We start from the raw sequence: 21,083 nt of genomic DNA on the forward strand, positions 1-21,083 counted from the left end.
AACACCTAAGGCAACCCAAAATCCTCTAAAAAGTGTCGCTCATTAAAGGTAAATCCACAGAGAGCAAAGAATCTGTGGAGGCACTCTGTGAGAGTCCTCCCCTATATAACCCATACCACTGCTGAACTGCTAGACATTAGGTGCTAGAATATAGCAAACCTAAAGCTACATGCACGAAGACATGGTCCTCGAGAGACTAGTATTACGGCAACCTAATCAAGACTTACTGCTCTTGCAGTATCCAAACCAAATTCCTTCAGAATGCAATATAAACAGTCCTTCTCCAGGACAAAACCAGCTGAATTTGCTCAAAGTCATATTTCAGAATTATGCACAGAAGCACGAAGTCAGACATGTTTTTGTGCATGACTGAGTAAGGGTCTATCATTTTTCCTCTGTATCAGAAATACATGTCTTCAGAGTTCAAATGATGCATGTGTCGTTTTCTGCCCATTTTGGGGCTGGTTTACATTTCACTTCTGCTTTTTATTCAAAGCGGTATTACTCATCTTGCACCAAAAGCACAGTCTGCTTAACGAGCAGCATTAACGTAACAACAAACATGAATAAGAACACTATGAAGGAGCGATCCATGCAAAGTACTTCAACAAAAAACCTAAATTAGTTTTTGTGTAATTATTCTATAGACTGATATGGAGCACCTTAAGGACACAAAGCACCACAGCTTACTATTACTCATAAAATCTTCTAAATAATCTCAGCTACATGATACTAGTTTTATCTGTAGCCATATGCTGCCTTTTCATATAAACTAAGCACAATGGAACACTGTACTCCCAGTAATCCCAAATGTAATTTTTGGCAAGCTTATTTTTAATAATTAATAGGTACCCTCAAATGACAGGCTATTCCAAGGTTAAAATGACAAAATGCAACTGAATTCTTTTTTAACATTTACAAAGTCAACACGGACTTAAGCCCTAAAGGAATCACTCAACAGCACCAACCACATTTATTCAGAATTGTAATTCAATGTATTCCTTCCTCTCAGTCCCAGATAGAGATATATTTTACAGTTACCTTCCTTAGCTTGATAATCTCAGCTTCATCTTTATGAATGGTTTCCCTCAACTTGCTGACTGCGCTTGTTGATTTTTCTAGATGTTCACGATTATATTCCAGTTGAACGTTTAGTCGTGTCTTCTGATTTTCAAACTCCAGTCTAGTCAAAGTACAGTATTTCAAACCAACCTAAAGGCTAGTAACTGTGATTTTAAGTTATTACAAGATATATTTTCACTCTGACTATTGAGATATAAAAATGACATCTCCTATGTGAACACAAAAATTTGCATACATTTATATCATGGCTTCCACTACACCATGTCCTATGGATATACTGGAAATCACAAAAATATAGTGGTAATAGTTAAAAAAAATACAAGATATAGTACAGCCACATTCAGTATGGAATGTGACGTTAGAAGTGCGAGTATCTTAGTGTAAGTATCTGTAAATGATGCAGATATGCTACACTGAAGTGTATTTATCCAACACCTGCACTCCCTGCTCAGCCTGTTTTCCTTAATAGTACTTTCCTACACCAAATCACTGCATCTTGTTCTTCAAAGATTTTCGATATGAGTGAGCCTTGATGCCATCCTCAGTTTGTGATAAAGCCATTTTCAGTGTGGATTTTAGAAAACTATTTGTTGCTTTATTTCTCTACAACAGTGCTACAAAATTAGTAAATTTAACCTTTCAAGTTTGTTGCAAAATGTCACTCACTGTAACTGTCCAATAAGCCCAAACCATAGCAATGCAACTGCTAACTAATCCTTGCAGTGGTAATATAACCTTTTAGAGCTTCTAGGTTTTTGTGGTATTTCCTGTGATGGAGTTACTCATTTCCTAGTGTGCCCAATCTAACACAAATGTAATTATATTACATTAAAATGTAATTATAATTTCACTATAATTACATTAGATTACAAATTACATTTCAGTTACAGATACCACCTTCTCTTATCAATCTCCTCTTGTTGTTTCACACGTTCTTGTTCATACACACGAATATTTTCTATGCCGATTTCTTCACAGAATTCCCGAAAAACAGCATCTTCAGCCTTTGAATAAAAAGAAAAGGATCAAAACATGCTTATGCTATTTTACAACTCACAGAAGCAAAATATTTACACACTCACTTCACGCTACAGGCTGGATTTTTGGGGGGGCTGCTTAGCTCAGTCAGAGCATGGTGCTGATAACACCAAGGTCGCGGGTGTGATCCCTGTTCGGTCCTCATGTGTTGCCTGATCTAGTTGAGAGATGTCCCTGCCCAGGACAGGGAGGTTGGATTAAATGATCTCTAAGGTCCCTCACAGCACATGTATTACACACTTCAAGTGGCTGCAGATAACAGTAAAAAAAAAAAAATCCGCTCTAAGAATCTGCTTTAGACAAGCATCTAGGTGCAGGGCTGTAAATCTTCCACATAAAACTGCACCAGATTTCTTTGTTCAGCAAGAACAGGAACAAAGGGAGCTTCCAGAGAGAAGTAGAGATGAGGTGCTTGTTTCTAAGTTATCTAACGGAACACACTACTAAAGCCCTCTTGGTATCAGAGTAGGATTTACTACTCTTCACTTCACTGAATGCCTTCAGTCTCTTAACAACAATCACACTTCTGAATTTGTCAGCTGTCTGTACAAACTGTTCTGGGGACCATCTGAACATTAGAGAATAATAGAGAAAATGAAGTACGAGATGGCAGAATAGTCTACAGAAAAAACAGCTGGATCACCTATCATAGAGAACTTTTTCTGTTGCTGATAAAAAAGCAGAAAGAAGCAGGTTCTAATAACAAAAGATGTTTAGTACCATGACAGGTAACAAATTTGGACAGGTCGGAACAGCACACCCTAATTCTGCATCAGCTACCTCTCAAAAAAAGAGAGCAAAGAAGATTCATTTATATCACAGGCTGACTCCACCTTCCATGAATTGGACTCCAAATGAACTCAGGCATACAACAGTCTTAAAGAAAAAATTAAAAACAGAAAAATCCAAAACAAACCCCAAAGCCACAACATTCAAAAAATAGTAACAATCGCCCTTCCTCTCCCCTCCAGCTGTGCCCTTCCCTTCAAGCAACAAACAAACAAAAAACCCAACATAAAATAGCGGAGTGAGAAATTCACTGACAATCATCCTGCACGCCTCGACCACTGTCCCAGGATAATCAGAGTGCACAGAAAAAAACCCATAGATATTGTACACTTCCCAAGAAGGGAAAGGAATCTTCACACTATGCTGGTCTTTATCTACTTTTCTAGTATACAGCGGTATAACAGGTCATCATATGGATGTGACAGCTGTAGAGTTCAGAACAAAGCACTCCAGCAGAGCTGAGAATTGATCTCAGCTTGAGAAATCAGGCAGAAAGCTCTCTCCCTGCTGGCACGAGCACGCCCAATCTGTTTTGCCTTCTGTGGGCTGCAGAAGTGGTGGATCTTCTCCAGGTGAAAAGATACTGATAGAGCATCTCCATGTAGATACTGAATGGGGCCTGCTATGACTGCAGAGAGAAAGATTTTTCAGAGGACTACCCACCCTTGCAGAGACTGCCTACCTAGTGGGTGCACTGATTACTGAGAGATCTGCAAATCTTGTGGGTGCACGTAGAGTTTAGGGTACATACGTGCTGTCACAGATCCACACTGGCCAGGAGGACTTCATACCAAAAGTTACAATCTCGTCATGCAGTCAATGCAACCTAATTATCTTTCCACAAAATGGAAAGATCCTCTAACTTCAGTTTCTTACTAAGAAAATGGACATCAGAGCCTGAGAAAAAATTAGCTGATACTTATCAGATTATACCCTGAGACCTAGAAAGTATTTTTCTGTGACGTGTTCTACAATGAAAATTTGCACTGAGAGCTCTGACGCTGTGGACTTGGATGGATTATCCCTGCTTAATACCACAAAGAGTAAATTGTATTTAATAGCAGAGCAGGAAAAGGTAGGAGAAACCCAAGCCATCTTCTTCAAACTCAAAGATCTTCTTCAATGTCAAGTAAAATTACAGCATATGTATTTAGCAAAGCTTCATCTCAAGAAGTAGATGAATTTGGTTGGTTGGGTTTGTGCTTGGCACATAGATAATTCTGATTTTAAGAAAATTGATTTGCAAAGCCATGATACATACATGCAAACATCCAAACGCACTGTTCACTCACCTTGGTAAGAAAGGTAGAGAATGTGGGAAGATTGCTGGAGTAACTTATAAGCCTTGCAAACAAAGCAGTTTACAAAGTTAAAAGTTCTAAAAGTCATCAGGAAGAGACACAACTATGACAGAAGGCATTACCTCATTAATTTTTTTCTGAAGTTCTTCTATTTTTTCTTTTCTTTGTGCTATTGCTTCATTCAGCATATCATGCTGAGACTCAGTATTTACCAGTTCACTTTCCAGTTTTGATTTTTCCTAGAAAGAAAGGGAAAAGGTGATAAATTTTCATAACAGGATGGGTCAACTTTCCAGAACTTGAGACAGTTCTGTTCCAGATAAACTGTATCCTTCTGAATAAAAACATTAATTACTTCCAAAATGCCACTTACTCGCTATTTTTTCCAATTTGCATGCAATGATTACACTTCTGAGTAGAAAAGCAAATTATGTAACTACCATTTAAAGTGCATTTTTGAATTACAGATCTCTGAAAGTTACTAAGTCATAAACCAAACTTACAAGAAACTCAAATTTAAAACCTAAATAAGGAAAACCCTCATGTGCAGTACTTTTTAATCTTGTTTTTTATATTTTATTAATTCTCCAGTCTTAACTGCTGTATGCAAAACTTAAACGGAATTTTTAAAAAACTGCATAATGAACTGCAGCTTAAGTAAAAAAATACAATTACTAAACAAAAATTGTAAAGGCTGAGTACTATACCACATAGAGATTTGCAAGATGTTTCTTTTTAATAAGCTCTAATTCACTCTCTGAATATTTAAGTCGTGTCTGAATTCCATGGCACTGAGCATGCAACTGCTTTAAGTCAATCTCCTTACGTTTGATCTTCATTAAGTCCTAGAAGAATATCACAATGGGAGAAAAAGCCTTTTAAACAAAAGGTGGCTTAATTGGAAATCAGTCCTTTTTCAGATTTACGTACCACGTGAAAATGGCCTCACTGAAATAAACCCTATTCAAGTAACGCCAATACCATTGATCATACTCAACAGTCATGTCGTAACAGTTTTATTTCTCAAGAGAAAGTCTGTGCTTGCAAATTCCTAAATTCCTACTCTATCCTCCTTCCAGAATAACTAGAGGTATGACAAATTGTTTTACACTGACAGGTTTTGGTCCAGGCAGATATTTTCAAGTTGGCAGAATGCATTGTCTTTTTCACTAAAAGTATTCAGGTACTTTGAACAACAGTTCTTTTTCCTTAAAGGAACTTGTATCAACAGTGTTGCCCTGGTTCTCTGCTGCTGTGATATGTGAACCAACCCAGCAGCTAAGGACAAGGACCCACAGTTGATTATTATCAACTAGAAGATGATAAACAGCTGCTATGTCCTGTCTGCATCTTCTAGAAGTTTTAAAAATTACCTTTTTAGAAAATTATCTTCCCATGGCTGAATTAAATTAGACACAACTTCTACTACTTTATGCTTTTTGCAGTTAAATGATTTTTAAGAGACCTACCCTTAACTTATTAATCAAACTATCTCTTCTTTCTTTCATTTTATTAATTTCTTTCTCATCCCAACATCTAGCTTTAAATCTTAAATCACTTGATCCTCCAGAAATCACTCCAGATTTCAAAAATAAAGTTCCATCAAGAGCCACTGTCTGGAAAGGAAAAAAAAAATTAAAAGCAAATAAATCTGAACACAAAACTGCCAAAATACTCAATGAACTAGAGCACCAAGAGACAGTAGCTAAACAGGCAACAATCACATTTTAGTTGGGCTTGTTGTTTTTTTTTCTGTTGTTCCAAACCTGAGAACAAGAGATACATGAAGCCACAAAAAAAAATTTAAAAAAATCTTTTGTTTCTCGGCACTAGTCTCATTTTTTATTATTATTACAACTGATGAGAAAAGGAAGTGAAATAGTTTAATTTACTTGTATTTAGGAAATTAATATGTTTGTGTATCCATATACACTAGCAACTTAGAAGGTTATGCCTGGCTCAGTAGAGCAAATCAAGCAGTGTGATAAGGGAGTGAAGGAAAACTGCTCATTTCTGAATGAAAAGCGTAAATTTTAGTAAAGTCTTTGTGACTTAACTGGATTCCAATTAAACGTGATTTCACACTAAAATTAAACTCAAATAAAACTTAATGCTAAGTTCATAAAAGAGCTCTACAGACTGTGACAGCAATAGACATATGAACGAAGAATGGCAGGAAGAGACGGAGAGGCTTCCAGTCCTCAATACAATCTACATCTCCAATTAAGAGATTCTGTAGGATATTTTAAAGATTTTTTGAAAGCACTTCTTCAAAGAAAAGCTAGCAAGTTTGTATTTTCATACCAGACTGTTTTAAGAAAAGGATTATCCCCCCCTTCCTCCTCCTCCATTTCATTCATAAGACCATACCAAGAAACATTTCTGGACACTAAATTTCCTTTAATTTGCCTCCTTTTCCCCAGAAATCACTTAAACATAATGTCATATGGAAGACAATAAAACCATGTGAAATATTTCAGGCTTTATTTATGTGGGAATAGACTAGACAGCATAGTACCATTTTGTGTTTATCTGCAATAACTTGTGGGATGTTTACAGAATTAATTACATGACATCAAATACATAACTGCAGTAACAAACATATGCAACAAAATTCAGTTTCTTACTTTTAACCTCACTGGTCCATCAAACGCTATTTGTTTTGCTTCTCTAACTGTTTCACAGACCAAGCCATTCCCACTCACAAACTGAATCACTTTTTTCAGCGGAGCAAACGGAGTTTGTACAACGTCCACCAACATTTTAGCTCCTTTTACTTCTCTTAACTGCTCATTGATTGGTTTAACCTGTGAAGCAAACAAGTGGTGTTTAAATCCATGATGTAAAAGCAAAGCAGGTCCAGATTCGCATGGTCTGGGGACAGGACATCCAAATTAACAGAACGGGAGTCTCAGTTAGTACAAAACTAGAAACATACCTGGTTTTCATATTCTGTGTATGCTATAGTCCTTAAATCTGTATAACCTGTTTCACTGGGCATGAGATGCAGGCACACTAACGCCTGCAGCACGGGTAATAGACAGGATGAGTTCAAGATCCGTGTGAAGTTGCAGAGCTACAATCATCTTGGGATCATGGAGACATGGCGGGATAGCTACCAAAACCGGAGTGTCGCAATGGAGGGATACAAGCTTTTTAGGAAGGACAGGCTGGGAAGACGAGGAGGTGAACTTGCCCTGCAAGCGAGAGAATAGCTCTCTGGAATTCACAGAGCTCTGCCTGGGGAAGGACAATGAGCCACCTGAGAGCTTGTGGGCAAGGACTGAAGAATGAACTGGTAAAGGAACATTGTAGTGATGTTATCCAGAGCGACCTCAGCAGGTGGAGAAATGGGCTGACAGGAACCTCATGAAGTTCACCTCTTAAGTGTTTTGCCTTAACACTTAAGCCTACTTTAGTTAAGCTTAAATGAGTCAACATCAACATTCAAAAGCTTGTTAACTTGCTGATGACAGGAAAAAGAAAAATATACTTACATCAAGGTAATCCAAAGCAAGAAAAGTTTCAGGCTCAGCTCGTTCTTGTTTTAGGAAACGAATGCAATCTCTTGCTGTTTTTTCAGTGGCAACAACAATAGCAGTCATGTATTTGCTGAATACCTTGGTAACAGCAAGCTGGTATTTTTTATGAATAGGATGACACAGGTCAAGCAGTCTTCCAAACTGAAGATAAAAATATAGAGAAATATTAATATATTACTTTAGATATCAAATAATATTTCTACATAAGAGATACTGAAGTAGTAAGAGGAAAATGTGTTAAATATCTACCAGCTGCACTCTTCCAATGGCTGCACATCAGAAAAAACAGCAATTGGAGCAGTCATCATCCAAATTGCAAAGCATGCCTTCAAAATCTGAATTTATTTTTTTTCCTGAGGTTACAGTTACCTATCTCAATGTTTTACTCAGAACCTTTGGCACACACTTCTAGAAATATGACACTGACAACAGCAAAGTTAGCTAAACATATCTTTCAGAGAGAAAAAGTATTTACCACAAAATAAGATCTTTAAATGACAATAAGGTCTTAAATAAATAGAACTGTTAACTCAAAAATGGTAGCGAGAGGCGCTGTTTCAGTTTCGATCCCCCCAGAGTAGTATCTGCTTCCTTTAGCAGCATGAAAAGAATGAAACTGCTTTTCTTCTACTGCATAGACCAAATAGTCCTGTTTTGTCATATATTGAAACAACACCTCCATAGATAAAAGTAGTTAGTTCTTTGCTGTACATACTCCCTAAAAATAATTTTTCTATTTCTGTAATTATAGGTACAGCTGAGCTTTTCCTGAGCGATTAAAGCTACTAATGCACATTCTTGGGAATCATAACTTGGGAATCCATGCAAGAACAAATTTTCTGCTTATTGGCAAGACAGCTACTGGTCTCCTCTTGCATATCTAAAGTTTTATCCTTATCAAATCTAAACAAATGAGAGCAGGAAGACAACTGGTGAGAGTGGTATGCGATACGTCATCCACAGTTATCTTGTGAATGATATAATTGAGATAATAAAATCATGACCTACTATGATATATTTCCCTATCTGCTTGACAAAGCAGAAGCAAGGATAAAACCCAACACCACAAAGGGTTATTCAGTTTCCTCTAGTGTCATCTAGAGGATACTTCTATCTGCAGCTCAGATACGTTTCAGACATGCAAAACTATATATAGAGGATCTCTATACTTCCAGACACAGACATTTAAGTCCAGATGGAATGCCAGATTTCTGTGAAAACAAATATTGACTGCCCAACTGAATCTATAACAAGAGCAACCTAGCCAATTAAAACTATCAATGTAGGAATGCTATTTTGAAAATTAAACTGTAAAACCTATAATCAGCTGCAAAATTCACTCTGCTGATCAGATAAATCCCTGGAAATGCACACGTCACACAGTGGGAATCACACTGCTGCATGGCTCTCCTAGTACTTGGAAGGTTCACCAACCATTACAAGAATGTTTTAACAGAAAAACAGAAGCTTTAAAATGGCTGTAATAACTAAATGTGTCGAAACATATTGATGTACGACATACAATAAGCAGCATGCCATTTTTTGCCTATCAAACCCAGAATACCAACACCAAGACTTCCTACGTACTACTTAGCACATTTCATCAGTCCACTATCACCCTTTCATCCTAAAGCTTTAATTTGGATTGTGTTCAGTCATCTGGGATTAGTACACCAGAGCATAACAAGCATAAGGAGTGGCTTGTAAGCAACTCTCTTGACTCATATGCTGGTGTTGGGAAAACTATTGCAGGAACAATGGTAACCAAGACTTTCTGTACCGCAGTATCTTCTGTATCAGTATCAGTTCTTTTCAAACAGGGATACAACACAAAGAGCGAGCAAAACAAGATGCACCAATCACCTTTTTTATTTTTTGGAACACCTTGTTAACGTGGATGAAAAAATTCTGAAGGATACTCAAAATACAAATTTCTTAATCTCTTTAGAAAACAACAGGATCAGACACTTGCCACATTCCAAGGAGGTTTTTCAAAAGAACAAGAAGCAAGGAACAACTGAAGACATTTTATTTTTTATGTTCTTAGGTCAGCACTAGGAAGCAGAGATACCACCTTCTGAACATTCATTCCTCTTTCTGGAAACTTTGGAAAATAATGACAGTATATGCTACTATTCCTTCAGTAACACTATTTCAAGGTATGCTCAAGCATAAAGCTTAAAATAATATTCAAGAGAGTCCAATTTATTCTAGCTCCTTACTCTGACTAAGACAGAACTCAAAAGTTAATTCTACAATAAGGCATTTAAGTGAGGCCATTCAATTACCACAGAATCAGGATATAGTCTTCTGAGACTTTCCAGGATCTCTGCTCTCATTTGCTGACGCCTTCCTTCGTGGTAATCAATTTTGGCATTCTGCAGTTCACCAGCTATTTTGTTCAATTCTTCATTCACTTCAGCTATTTGTAGTGTTGAACTTTCAATTTCTGTAGTTAGCGCTTCTTCTTGCTTTTTTTTCTCAGCTAAAGATTCACTTTGAAGTGAAGCAAAACCATCAAAACAATTTACTATTTCATTTATGGAAGCTTTTAGTTCATAAAATGAAAGTCATTCTATGGTCACAGACTGTAACAGTCATTCAAAGTCTTTAAGTAACCATAAGAAACTATTTCCTATACAAGTTGCAGTCTATAGTGTAAGCTATTCTTAAGGTTTCATTACAGAATCATAGAACAGGTTCGGTTGGAAGAGACCTTCAAGATCACCGAGTCCAACTTTTGTCCTAACCCTATCAACACCACTAAACCACGTCCCTCAACACAACACCTACTCACCTCTTGCGCACCTCCAGGGATGGCGACTCAACCACCTCCCTGGGCAGCCTGTTCCAATGCCCGACAACCCCTTCAGTAAGTTCAAGTGAGACATTTCACCCGTGTAACACACAATCACACTGGTTAATCCTTCATCAAGAAAAGGTCGGGTATTTTAAAAGTAAGGGCAGAGAATTTTCTTGCAAAATTATGACTCGCTTTGCACACCAGAGTCTCTAAGGTTTAGGTGATTTTGCATCACACCCACCACAATGGGTCTGCTGCTCCCTGTCCATAGCAGAACTTTGCTGAATACACAGACATCATTAAGCCAAAGCACACATTACAGATACATAAAAAATAGTTTAGGGGGGAAAAAAAAAAAAAAAAAAAATCATGGATATCATCTACTCCGACGTCCCACACAAAACAGGTTTTTGTCAAAGTCAGTTCAAGTTGCTTAATACCTGATTTCACAAAGAGCAAAAATAAGGTAGGAGACAAGAGCCAGGAAGCAAGAACTGAGCTGTGCTCCTAATACACAACGTAACTATTAATGCTCTCTACAGCAGCACAACTACAGAACTGCCCCATTCTCTTGCTCAGAATCTGTACACTAAGTAATAGCCCCATACCCTATCCATAGTGGTCGAATTTGCACACCTACAAGAAATTAGAACTAATTACCAAAATGGTTTCAAACAAAACATGGGTGAGTCATACTTCCTATTTTATTTTGACAGCTAAACTAACTGTAATATTAATTATAATTAGTAAGAACTCTGATTCTTATTAAAATTTTAAAGAATAAAAAAAGAATTAGAAAGAATTAGAAATTTGCTATGTTAATTTGAAAATATATAATAGACAAGAAATCCAGTGATTTTAACATACGTGCATGTCTTGGCATATTCTTCCAACTTCTCTATTCGTTTTTTATGCTCTTCCATCTGTTCTACAGTCTGTTTTATGTTGTCCTATGCAATCACAAATAGAATGTGTTGAAAACAAAACAGAGGAAAATGAGTTTTATAGAAAAATCTATAGCTCTTATTTGAGAGCAAGTACTGAGATAGTTCTTTTCCTTCCCGTGCTGGTATTTCTTGCTGAAGTAGTAGCATCTCTTTTTCAATAGGAGATGCCAAGCTGCACCCTGAATAAAAGGGAAATTTTATCAAGGCTATTAATACAATTTTTTAATGTTCAGAGAAAGCCACTTTAACACCAAAAAAGTCATGACACTATTAGGCAAAACAACTTCAAACACAGTGTTAGTAAATTATAGGTATTAACACAAAAAGATGCTTTTCTCAGCCTAAGATTAATAAAAGCTTTGTCCTAATGACATACGGAGTTGAAACAGATGTTTGGACTTGACACAAATGCACCGTATTAAAAAACAATTAACAGTTTTAACTAAAGCAAATGAGAGGAAAAAAAATAATTGTTACCTACACATTTTATTAAGCCTTAGTTTAACCTCTGAAATCCTTGTGACCTTTTGAATATTTCCAGGGATGGAGAATCTACAATCTCTTTGTGGACCTGCCTTAGTGTTTGACTACCTTTGAGATGAAATAGTTTACCTGATTGCTATTCAGATTCCCTACATTCCAAGTGGTGCCTGTTGACTCCTATCCTACCACTGTGCACCTCTAAAAAGAGCGTGGCTCTGCCTCACCCATACCCACTCGTGAGGTAACTGCACACCGCAGTAAGGTCTCCCCTTCATCTCTCCATCTCCAGGCTGAATGGATCCAGTTCTCTCAGCCTCTCCTCCCAAGGCAGATGCTCGAGCCCCGTCCAGCCCAGTAGCTCTCTGCTGGACTCCCTTCAGGACGCCATTATCTTTCTTGCACCGGGGACCCCAGAACCAGACAGAGCACACTGGACATGGTCCCACACCTGCCATGTTGTGAGGAGTGACCACCAAATGTCAAGTAATGGCAATCCTGAACGGCCAGACGTGCATTTTTGGAGCCGTAAAGTAACCCTTATTTTCTTCTCAGCAGTACAATGGGACTTGCAAAGTTTCAGAAGCACAAGCAACAGTTTATTTCACTTCTAGAAACTAGGTTTTCCTGTAACTAGTACTTCAAAATAAAAAGAAAATAGTATTGTATCAAGAGCAAATGGATGTACAAGTATTAACTTAGAAAACATGGCAAGGATGACGTTATATACTCACAGATATATGGTAAAATATAGACTTGCCATACATGCAAGTTTATATGTACAAGAATGAGGTGTTTGCAATTCTAAAACTGATAAAGTCTCATCTGATGGATTTTCAAGTTTTCTGAACATAAGGAGACTTCTCCAAACCTTGACTCCAATGCTGAAGAAATGCATGGTGCCTCTCTAATTTCTGTCTCTTACATGACAAAACTGCAAGGTTAGCATAGTTTAAAAAATAAGACAAAGGCAAAACATCTAATAAGGCAAGGTTTCCAGCAAAAGACAGATCATCAGCTGAGCTTCTGTCCTTTGTACTTCTATTAGACGAATCATGCGAAATTGAATGAGTGGGGTAATAATTTTTCTAAAAGAGAACAACAGGGATAGTGACCAAGTCATAGAGAACAATGTAGGTAACCATTGTTACATGTCTGAAGCTCCAATGATGAAATAAATCAGAAATAAGATGACAGCAACGATCTGTATTCACACCAAACACCCTGCCTCTGATGTTTTCCAACTACAATACATCTGTACACACAACTGACCTTAAGAACACCTCTCCAAAAAGGTAGCCGTGATCAAAATAAAGTTCTAAAGGGTGTGTCCTACAGATATACAACAGTGGTAGGACATCTCAGAAAGAAAAATTAGACTTACAAAACTAGGAAGTGGTTACAGTTAAGCATATGTTCTGAGTAACTGTAAAATACTAGAGCCAAAGCTTTCAAAACACAATCCTCAAGTGTGGGCCCACACAGCCATTCTCTGAACAAATTTAGAAGCCAACTTGCTCAACCTGTTACAGTATGAAAACTGAACTAACACTTGTAAGGTATTTCCTCTGCTGAGGATTTATTTCAAAGCATTGAAAACATTTATATAGGCATCTATGTCTGAAGGAGAAATAGTGACACAAATACCTCAACTTCCTTTTTTTTCCTCCGATTAAGTTTCAGCCTTTCTTGATCCGCTTTCTCCTCCCAACGAAGTTTTTCTAGCTGCTGTGTTAGCGTAGCTACTTTCTTTCTTGCTATTTCCTTTAGTTCTTTATAGCGTTCCAACTGGACAAATAACAAAAAAAAAAAGAAATTCAGTCCACTGAAGGCAGGGAGACTCATGTTGCTACAGCCTCAATTAGTAATTGCCCATTTTATTATAAAGGTTATTAAAACCACCCAATGCTCCAAAAGACTCTTCTAGCTACTAATTGCCATATAAGAGGTTACATTTTATTATGAGTAAACTAAACTTTACCCTTAATAGTTCTTGCCTGCAGTCTTATTTTAGTCTTCTAATGACTCTTATTTTTCAGGAAAGTTTTTAAAATTTATAGTACTTCACCACTAATATTAATACTAAGTTTTTGCACAGCTCAGAATTATTCCAAGTTTTGGTATTTATAATTAGAGCAGTCCGATGTTATTAAATAATTATTTTTTTAGGGTAAACAGACATTTTAACCAACCTTGCAAAATTATGACTACATAACCAAATGCCTCTAAAGTTCAGAGCAGGAAGATTCACAAACTCAAAGAACAATGCTGCAGGTTCTCCATCAGATCAGAAATTATTTTAAGGAAGAGACAGTGGAGAGAAGCAGCTAGCAGTTTTAAAAGCATTTCTGGCCATATATCTGCAAATACAGGTTCTTCAAATTTGAATTTATTGTAAGGTGATGCTGTTCTTTCCTTCCAAACTTAAAATAGCTCATAAATGAGCTACCTCAGTTTTTAGATTCTGACCCACACTATATGGTACGTATACTACCAAGTCTTGCCTGCATTTTTGCTGTCTTCTTGTTCATTCCTCATTGATGACAGAATTCTGCACTGGAGTTGACAAGCGACTTTTGAAAAATTACCCTCTCACCCAAAGACCCTACTGGATGTTTTCTATCCTACTCTACTGCAATGAACCCTTTCTATTCCCGTAAACAAGGGGAAAAAAAACACCAAACCAGAGAGAGAACCATCTAACCATGGATAATTACACGTAGTTTTAGTCCTAAAACTACAAAGGAGAGATGCTTACCATTTCCAATCTCATGATAGCAAATTTTTTAATGTTTAAATTCCCTTACTAGAAGTGCTCCACATTTCAAACTCCTGAGATCTGACCTCCCCCCTACCCTGTCCTCTCCCAGAAGGGGGACAAGCCCACTTCCCCAAGATGCTGCAGCATCACGTTATCCAATGAAATAGTTTCTAAATTAAAGCTAAAATTTTCTTTTTGTTTGTGCTCAGCAGCAAAGCAATCATTAGAAATTACAGGTTATTGGTGAATTAATGGTTTCTGTCACCAGTGAGGATTTCTGGACTTCACTAGTGAACAGTACTTTTTGGCCTCTCAATTTACCTGACTTTCTTCCAGTTCAATAACTGCTGCTCTCCGCAACATCTCTTCAGCTTTCTTCTCAAACGCTCTCCATGCTTTCTCAGTATCATTCAGTTCTATCTCTAGGTCTTTTATGCTCTGCTTTTCCTTATCACAGGATTTCTCCTTGTCTTTTAGAGACTTTTTGCACATTTCTACTTTCTTGATTTGGTAGGAAGTGTTTTCCTTTGCTTTTATATAGAGGGATCTCTGCTGAATCAGTGATGCTTCCAGAGTTCTAAAAAAAAAAACAAAACAAAAACAAAAAACAACCAAAACCCAAATCCAACACCAAAACCCCCCAAAATATCCACCAAAACCAAACCCCAAACACAACCCAATCAACCAACAACCACAAAACATATCTAAAACAACAAAACCACACCAAAAAAAAAAAAATCTTCCCCTCTCAACTACACCTGCCATCAGTTGTCAGCTGCAAGGCTACATACCCACAGGTGATTTGGGTTTTTTTTAATATCCTCTGAAAACAAAAATCTAAAAAGTGAAGCATAACCTTCTAAAAATGTAATAGTAAACAAGTATTTATATAATGAAATTACTGATAGGCTAAGCATGGTGGTGGAGGCAAAAATCATGCCTTAAGATGTCACTTTAGCAAACCGCTACAAAACCGACTTCAAGAGTGTTGGGATGTCATCCAACTGCTTCAACAGGAAACGCTTGCCTGCCAAGCAATTCCCCGTGCTTTAGCTCAACTATCACAGAATCCAACTGGAAAACCTACTTTATTTCTTTTTCCATGTGCTGTTGGTCTCTGTTTAGTACACCAAACACTTTTTTCTTGGCTCTAAATGCATCTTCTGCTGTAGAAAGAGATGATTTCTTGGTACGAGCCTCCATATTCTTCTCATCCAATTTTTTTTTCACAAAGTCAATGTTCTTTTCATTGTGATAAAGCAGGAAAAGCTGCAGCTGTATCCTTTCGTCATCCAGGTCCTTGAGAAGCATCTGGTAATGCTCTGCCTACCAATATTAAAATTTTAATTACAGTTTATAAAAAGGATTTTTAATCATTAGTAGTCTAATTTCAAGTCTGAAGTGATGTAAGATGATGTACCAGTAGCTGTAATTGCAGTAATGTGCACTAATAAAACTCAAAACATTAAGACAACACTTCAAGTAATTATACTGGCAAACCTACTTCCATTTATTTTCATTTTATTATATGTATTCCTCTACACTTTTCAATTATATTAAATTACACAGTATACCATAATGAAAAAAATACTAGATGAAAACCCGCATAAGGTTTTATTTAAGAAAAACCTGTATTTAAGTTCATAAAAGACCCAAAATCTGAGACTTCAACAGGCCAAAAAAGGAATAACTTTGAGTTACCTCCTCTTTCTCTATTTTTGCTTGTCTGCGTTCTGCTGCAACGTTTTTTTTCCTGTTATAATTAAACTGTGCATCCTCTTCTGCTTGCTGCATTTTTTTCTTTTTTTGTTCATACTCTTCCGCATATTCCCACGAACTACTGATTTGCTCGAAAAGTTGGGTTCTCTCCTTCGGCTTCTTCATTGCAATTGATTCTACTGTTCCCTAAAAAAAATTTGAAAAAAACAAAAACCAAAAAACCCCAAATATGCAGGGCTGTAGATCATTGTGTTGTCTGATGAATTTCTTTAAGAGCACATAGTACAGGTTTCTCTCTGGATATATTTAAGGTTAATGGAATTGGATGAAAATACTTTTAGATTCAAACCCACAAAAACGCTTAGTACCAGAAGTTGCACCACCTAGCCACCTCATCTAATTAAATGACATCACTACTAGTTTTATAACGTCAGATATGGTCTGCAAAAAACACCCTCAAACTAAATCAACCTGCACAAATCAGTGGGCAGCATCAGAATTACAATATTAGATCTTCTTAGCCTCTTTAAAGGAACTGAAGCTCATTTTCAATGAAAAATAAACACCTCCCCCAGCATTTCAAAAGCAAAAGAGCCAAAATCAATGCACTAGAAGATGACATAACTCCCAAAGTTAATGGGGGAACAATTTTTGTCCATGTGTTAGATGCTCAAATCTTCACCGATCTTAAAAAGTTACTATTTTCAATCAAGCGTGGGAAGTGAGTTTTATAATTTTTATTCTATTTGGATAGTGGGCAAATGCCCTCACCACAGAATCCATTATAAGGTTTACAGGGTTCCTATAAAAGAAAGATCAGTTCTTCCTTGGGAATTTTCCTCGGTAACTGTAAGGCAGACAATCTTCTGAAATATATTCATCATAAGTATATGCCATTTCTGACTTGTATCATCAGATACTTGTGAACTAATAACCCAGTAGGATTTTCAGTCCCTCAATCTTAACAGAAAATCCTATAAATTTTCATACATCTTGATTAAAAGAATGTTTTAGTATGAAATTATCTTTTACTATTTTTAACACTTCTAAAATTTAATACATTAAACATTTATAAATGTTTCTTTTACTTTTCTTATATACTCTGATTAACATGAGCATCTAATTTCTTCCAGATTAGCTCTAGTGGAGTCACATACACACAAACCCCATTATTTCCTAAACTCCTAAGCTGGAGCGTAGGAAGTTCCACAAAAACATGAGGAAAAACGTTTTCACTGTGAGGGTGACAGAGCACTGGAACAGGCTGCCCAGGGAGGTTGTGGAGTCTCCTTCTCTGGAGACTTTCAAAACCTGCCTGGACACGTTCCTGTGTGGCCTACTGTAGGTGATCCTGCTCTGGCAGGGGGGCTGGACTAGATGATCTTTCGAGGTCTCTCCAAACCCCTGACATTCTGTGATTTCAATTTTTGCACTCTTATAATTCTTGGCTGAGATCACAGTTATCAAATAGATAACTGTGTGCTCCCATGAAGTAATTTCCGAAGTTTGTGGGGTTTTTTTAGCAAACTACCTTAAATGCTCACCTGAAAAATAAGACAATTTCTAGCTTTGACAAGTATGCCTACTTTTTCAAGTTCAGCTATGTAAGCAGATCGGCTGACAGTTTTATCATTGAAAAGAAATTCAGAACAATTACCTAAAAGGAGGAAAGAAAAAAATTATCACCAACTGGCTACAACACAAAGTTCATAGGAAAAGAACTAAATTAGTGGAACAATTTAACTGAGCGATTTCCTGAAAGAAAGACATCGATTTCGGTTACTCCCTTAGTCATTTCAATAATTTGATTTCTCTGTATGAATATTTTAGTTGTGTACTTCCAAAAGGTATTGACAGATGCTTAAGTGCTCATGCCTGCACCAAGGCACACCATTTTCTCAAACCTACAGCATCTGCACATTCCAAGTGAATATCCACAGATCAAAATACAGAGCAAAGAACATACATTAATCACCTGTTTAATTTTTTAACTTTGACACAGTATGTTTTTCAATCCTAACACTTGGCTAGAAAAACTACTGAACAACTGCAAGAAGCATTGCAATACTCAAGGGCTTAATCCACCCAAACATAAATAAATACTAGGCATCTGAAATTCGAAGTTGACTATTCTTGGTCTCTAGACAGCAGAAAATACGTGCAACAGAATCTACCACCTACCACGAATAACTCTTGAAAATGTTTTTTCTTCCCCATCTTCTTCACAATATACTAGCTTAACACTAGCTGTGGAAGAAACTGGTTTTCCAACATGTGCTCCATGAATGAGTTCTCGAATGCTTTTAACTCGCAAATCAGCTATTTTTCCACACATCACAAAACTAGCAGCATCCATTATGTTAGATTTTCCTGACGGAGAAAAAAATTGCTTTGATGTGGTAGAAATGAAAGGATACATTTGATTAACAATTAACTGAAAACATACACATAAATGCAGTAGTCTTTATTAGTTTTATTTCTAATTCTGTATCTCATTGAGGAAAAGGTATTGCTCATAATGAATAGATTTCTAAGATGTAACACATTGGCAGCAGATAAGCCTGTCCGTAAAAAAAAAAAAAAAAAAAAAAAAAAAATCACAAAATTGATTTATATCTTCAGCCTCGTTGAACAAATTTTTCTTACAATGGTATTTCTAGAGCACCAGAGTTCCCTGATCATAACCCTTTGACAAAAACTGTCCCAGCTGAATTCTTTTTGATTTTCCCCTTCAGTCTCAAGAATTTCTTTTGACAGTATTTTTTGCCTTCACCCTTGCTTCTTCAGCAATATTTTGACTTAATTCTCAAAAATATCATAAGAGGAAGAATTATAGGGGAAAATAGATTAATAAAAAAACTAAATTCAAAGGTCAGCCAATATTCACAACTTTTCTCCCTGGATCCAGCTTTAAAACGTGTTCAGATTTAACTGGAAGAGTATTTGGGAAAAGTATCCATAATTTTGAGACTGTCTGTTGAGAGTTAGGGCTGGGCCAGCCACAGAATGCTGACAAATGCTCTCTAACCACTATCCCTCCCCAAAATGGCAAGGGAAATGGAGTGAGGCAGAGAAACTTACGGACTGGAAAAGAAAATTGAATAACTTTAACAATAATAATTTTTTAAAAATAATAAATTATATACACAAATCCAGTATCAAACCCAACCTCCCACCCGACAGCAATCACCACTACTGCTGCAGAGTTGGCAGCATGAGAGAAGGCCCAGGCTTAGTGGCAAAGGGGAGCTGGATTCGGGAACTCAGGATCAGGATCAAAGGCAGAAGAAGGGACAGAGTCCTCCTTCGATGCCAGCCATTGAAGAAGAGGGCTTAACCCCCCAATCCCTCAGTTTTATACTGAATATGATGTATATGGAATTGAATACTCCTGTTGGTCACCTGTCCTGTCTGTTACTCACCAGAGGGGCAACCCTTTACTTCCTTGTGACCCCGTTTTACTTCCCAGCACTCTCAGTGTGGCACACAAGATCCAGCAGTGACATTGGTCACTATAGGAAAAAGTATAAACGAGCCTTTTTGCATACCAAACCAATCCCTGTAAATATCAGGCATTACCACTTATATTAACAGACACTGTCTGCAAAAACACGCTACTAACTTCAGAATGTGCCATCTCTCAAAGGAGACTTAGCTGAAAAGTAAAATCACTAAACAGAATTGGTTCTGTTTAGCTCAAACCAGGACACTTCCCAATACAGAATAGTGAGGACAGGATGACAAAGAATATAATGATACTAAAGAAGAGCTACTTAGAATCATAGATCTCGCTTTGATTAGACTACTGAAGAAAAAACACGAATTTAAAAAAAAAATCTAAATCATACACTAAATCATTACCAGACTGGGCAAACTGAGTCCATATGCTACACTCATCATTCTAGTACTTTGTTAGGAGAACTCTCATCTCCTGTCTTCTTGACCTCTGGCAAATAGAAGATAAAATTTCAGTTGCTGAATGGAACTTTTCAGAATATGTGAATTGAATTTTTAAAAGTTCCAGCACCCAAAGGATAACAATGGGGAGTCACATTTACAGACCAAGGCTCTTGTGAGCTAAACTACAAAGCAGCTGGGATCCAGCAAATTATATGGCAAAGACCACAGATTCAAATCAAGAACTAGTTTTCTGTTGCTACAGAGTATTAAAGTAATACTTTAAACAAATTCTGTTTAGTAATACTATCTTTAAGTGACATTAGTAAGCTGAATTACAAACTGGAGTGGCAAAGGCAGGTTGTGCTGTTTGCAAAACGCTTGTTCGACAAGGGCAGGAAAGGAAAGACAACCAGAAATGGAAATTCCTCCAGCTATCCCACCTCTGTCCTCCTATGCCGGAAAAAAAGTCTACACTTTTAGATAAAGAAAGCAACGGCAGATCAGAAGCCTCCAAAATTTTGCTTGTACTGCCATGCCCACAGGTGTGTATGACAAGATTTTAAGCAGGCCCTTGAGCCTTTACTTCCCCTCCACAAGCAAGCTATCACTGTCCCCACCCGTCCAGTGCAGCCATGCTGGCCCTGTTCCTTGGCCTGCCCTTGGCACCGCTGTTTCCTGCCCACGAGGCCTCTGGCCTTCACAGAACTGAAACAGCAAAGA

The 21,083-nt window shown here is 37.2% G+C and overlaps 1 protein-coding gene across 1 annotated transcript in view; it reads right to left on the bottom strand.

Annotated features, from left to right (window-relative positions):
- The window catches only part of SMC1B (structural maintenance of chromosomes 1B), a gene marked incomplete at its 5' end in the record, with an annotated part of 32,234 nt that extends 13,401 nt beyond the window's left edge, over positions 1–18,833 (bottom strand). The window contains 15 exons of the mRNA XM_009871619.1: positions 1,042–1,183; positions 1,981–2,087; positions 4,334–4,450; positions 4,919–5,056; positions 5,681–5,827; positions 6,839–7,018; positions 7,709–7,894; positions 10,042–10,249; positions 11,424–11,506; positions 13,631–13,771; positions 15,066–15,321; positions 15,832–16,070; positions 16,446–16,649; positions 18,008–18,120; positions 18,645–18,833. Coding sequence (XP_009869921.1) covers positions 1,042–1,183; positions 1,981–2,087; positions 4,334–4,450; positions 4,919–5,056; positions 5,681–5,827; positions 6,839–7,018; positions 7,709–7,894; positions 10,042–10,249; positions 11,424–11,506; positions 13,631–13,771; positions 15,066–15,321; positions 15,832–16,070; positions 16,446–16,649; positions 18,008–18,120; positions 18,645–18,833 — 2,450 coding nt within the window. The remainder of the gene's footprint in view (positions 1–1,041; positions 1,184–1,980; positions 2,088–4,333; positions 4,451–4,918; positions 5,057–5,680; positions 5,828–6,838; positions 7,019–7,708; positions 7,895–10,041; positions 10,250–11,423; positions 11,507–13,630; positions 13,772–15,065; positions 15,322–15,831; positions 16,071–16,445; positions 16,650–18,007; positions 18,121–18,644) is intronic.
- Positions 18,834–21,083: the final 2,250 nt, after the last annotated feature.

Source organism: Apaloderma vittatum, unplaced genomic scaffold (genome assembly GCF_000703405.1).
Source record: "Apaloderma vittatum isolate BGI_N311 unplaced genomic scaffold, ASM70340v1 scaffold2236, whole genome shotgun sequence".
Classification (NCBI taxonomy): Eukaryota; Metazoa; Chordata; class Aves; order Trogoniformes; family Trogonidae; genus Apaloderma; species Apaloderma vittatum.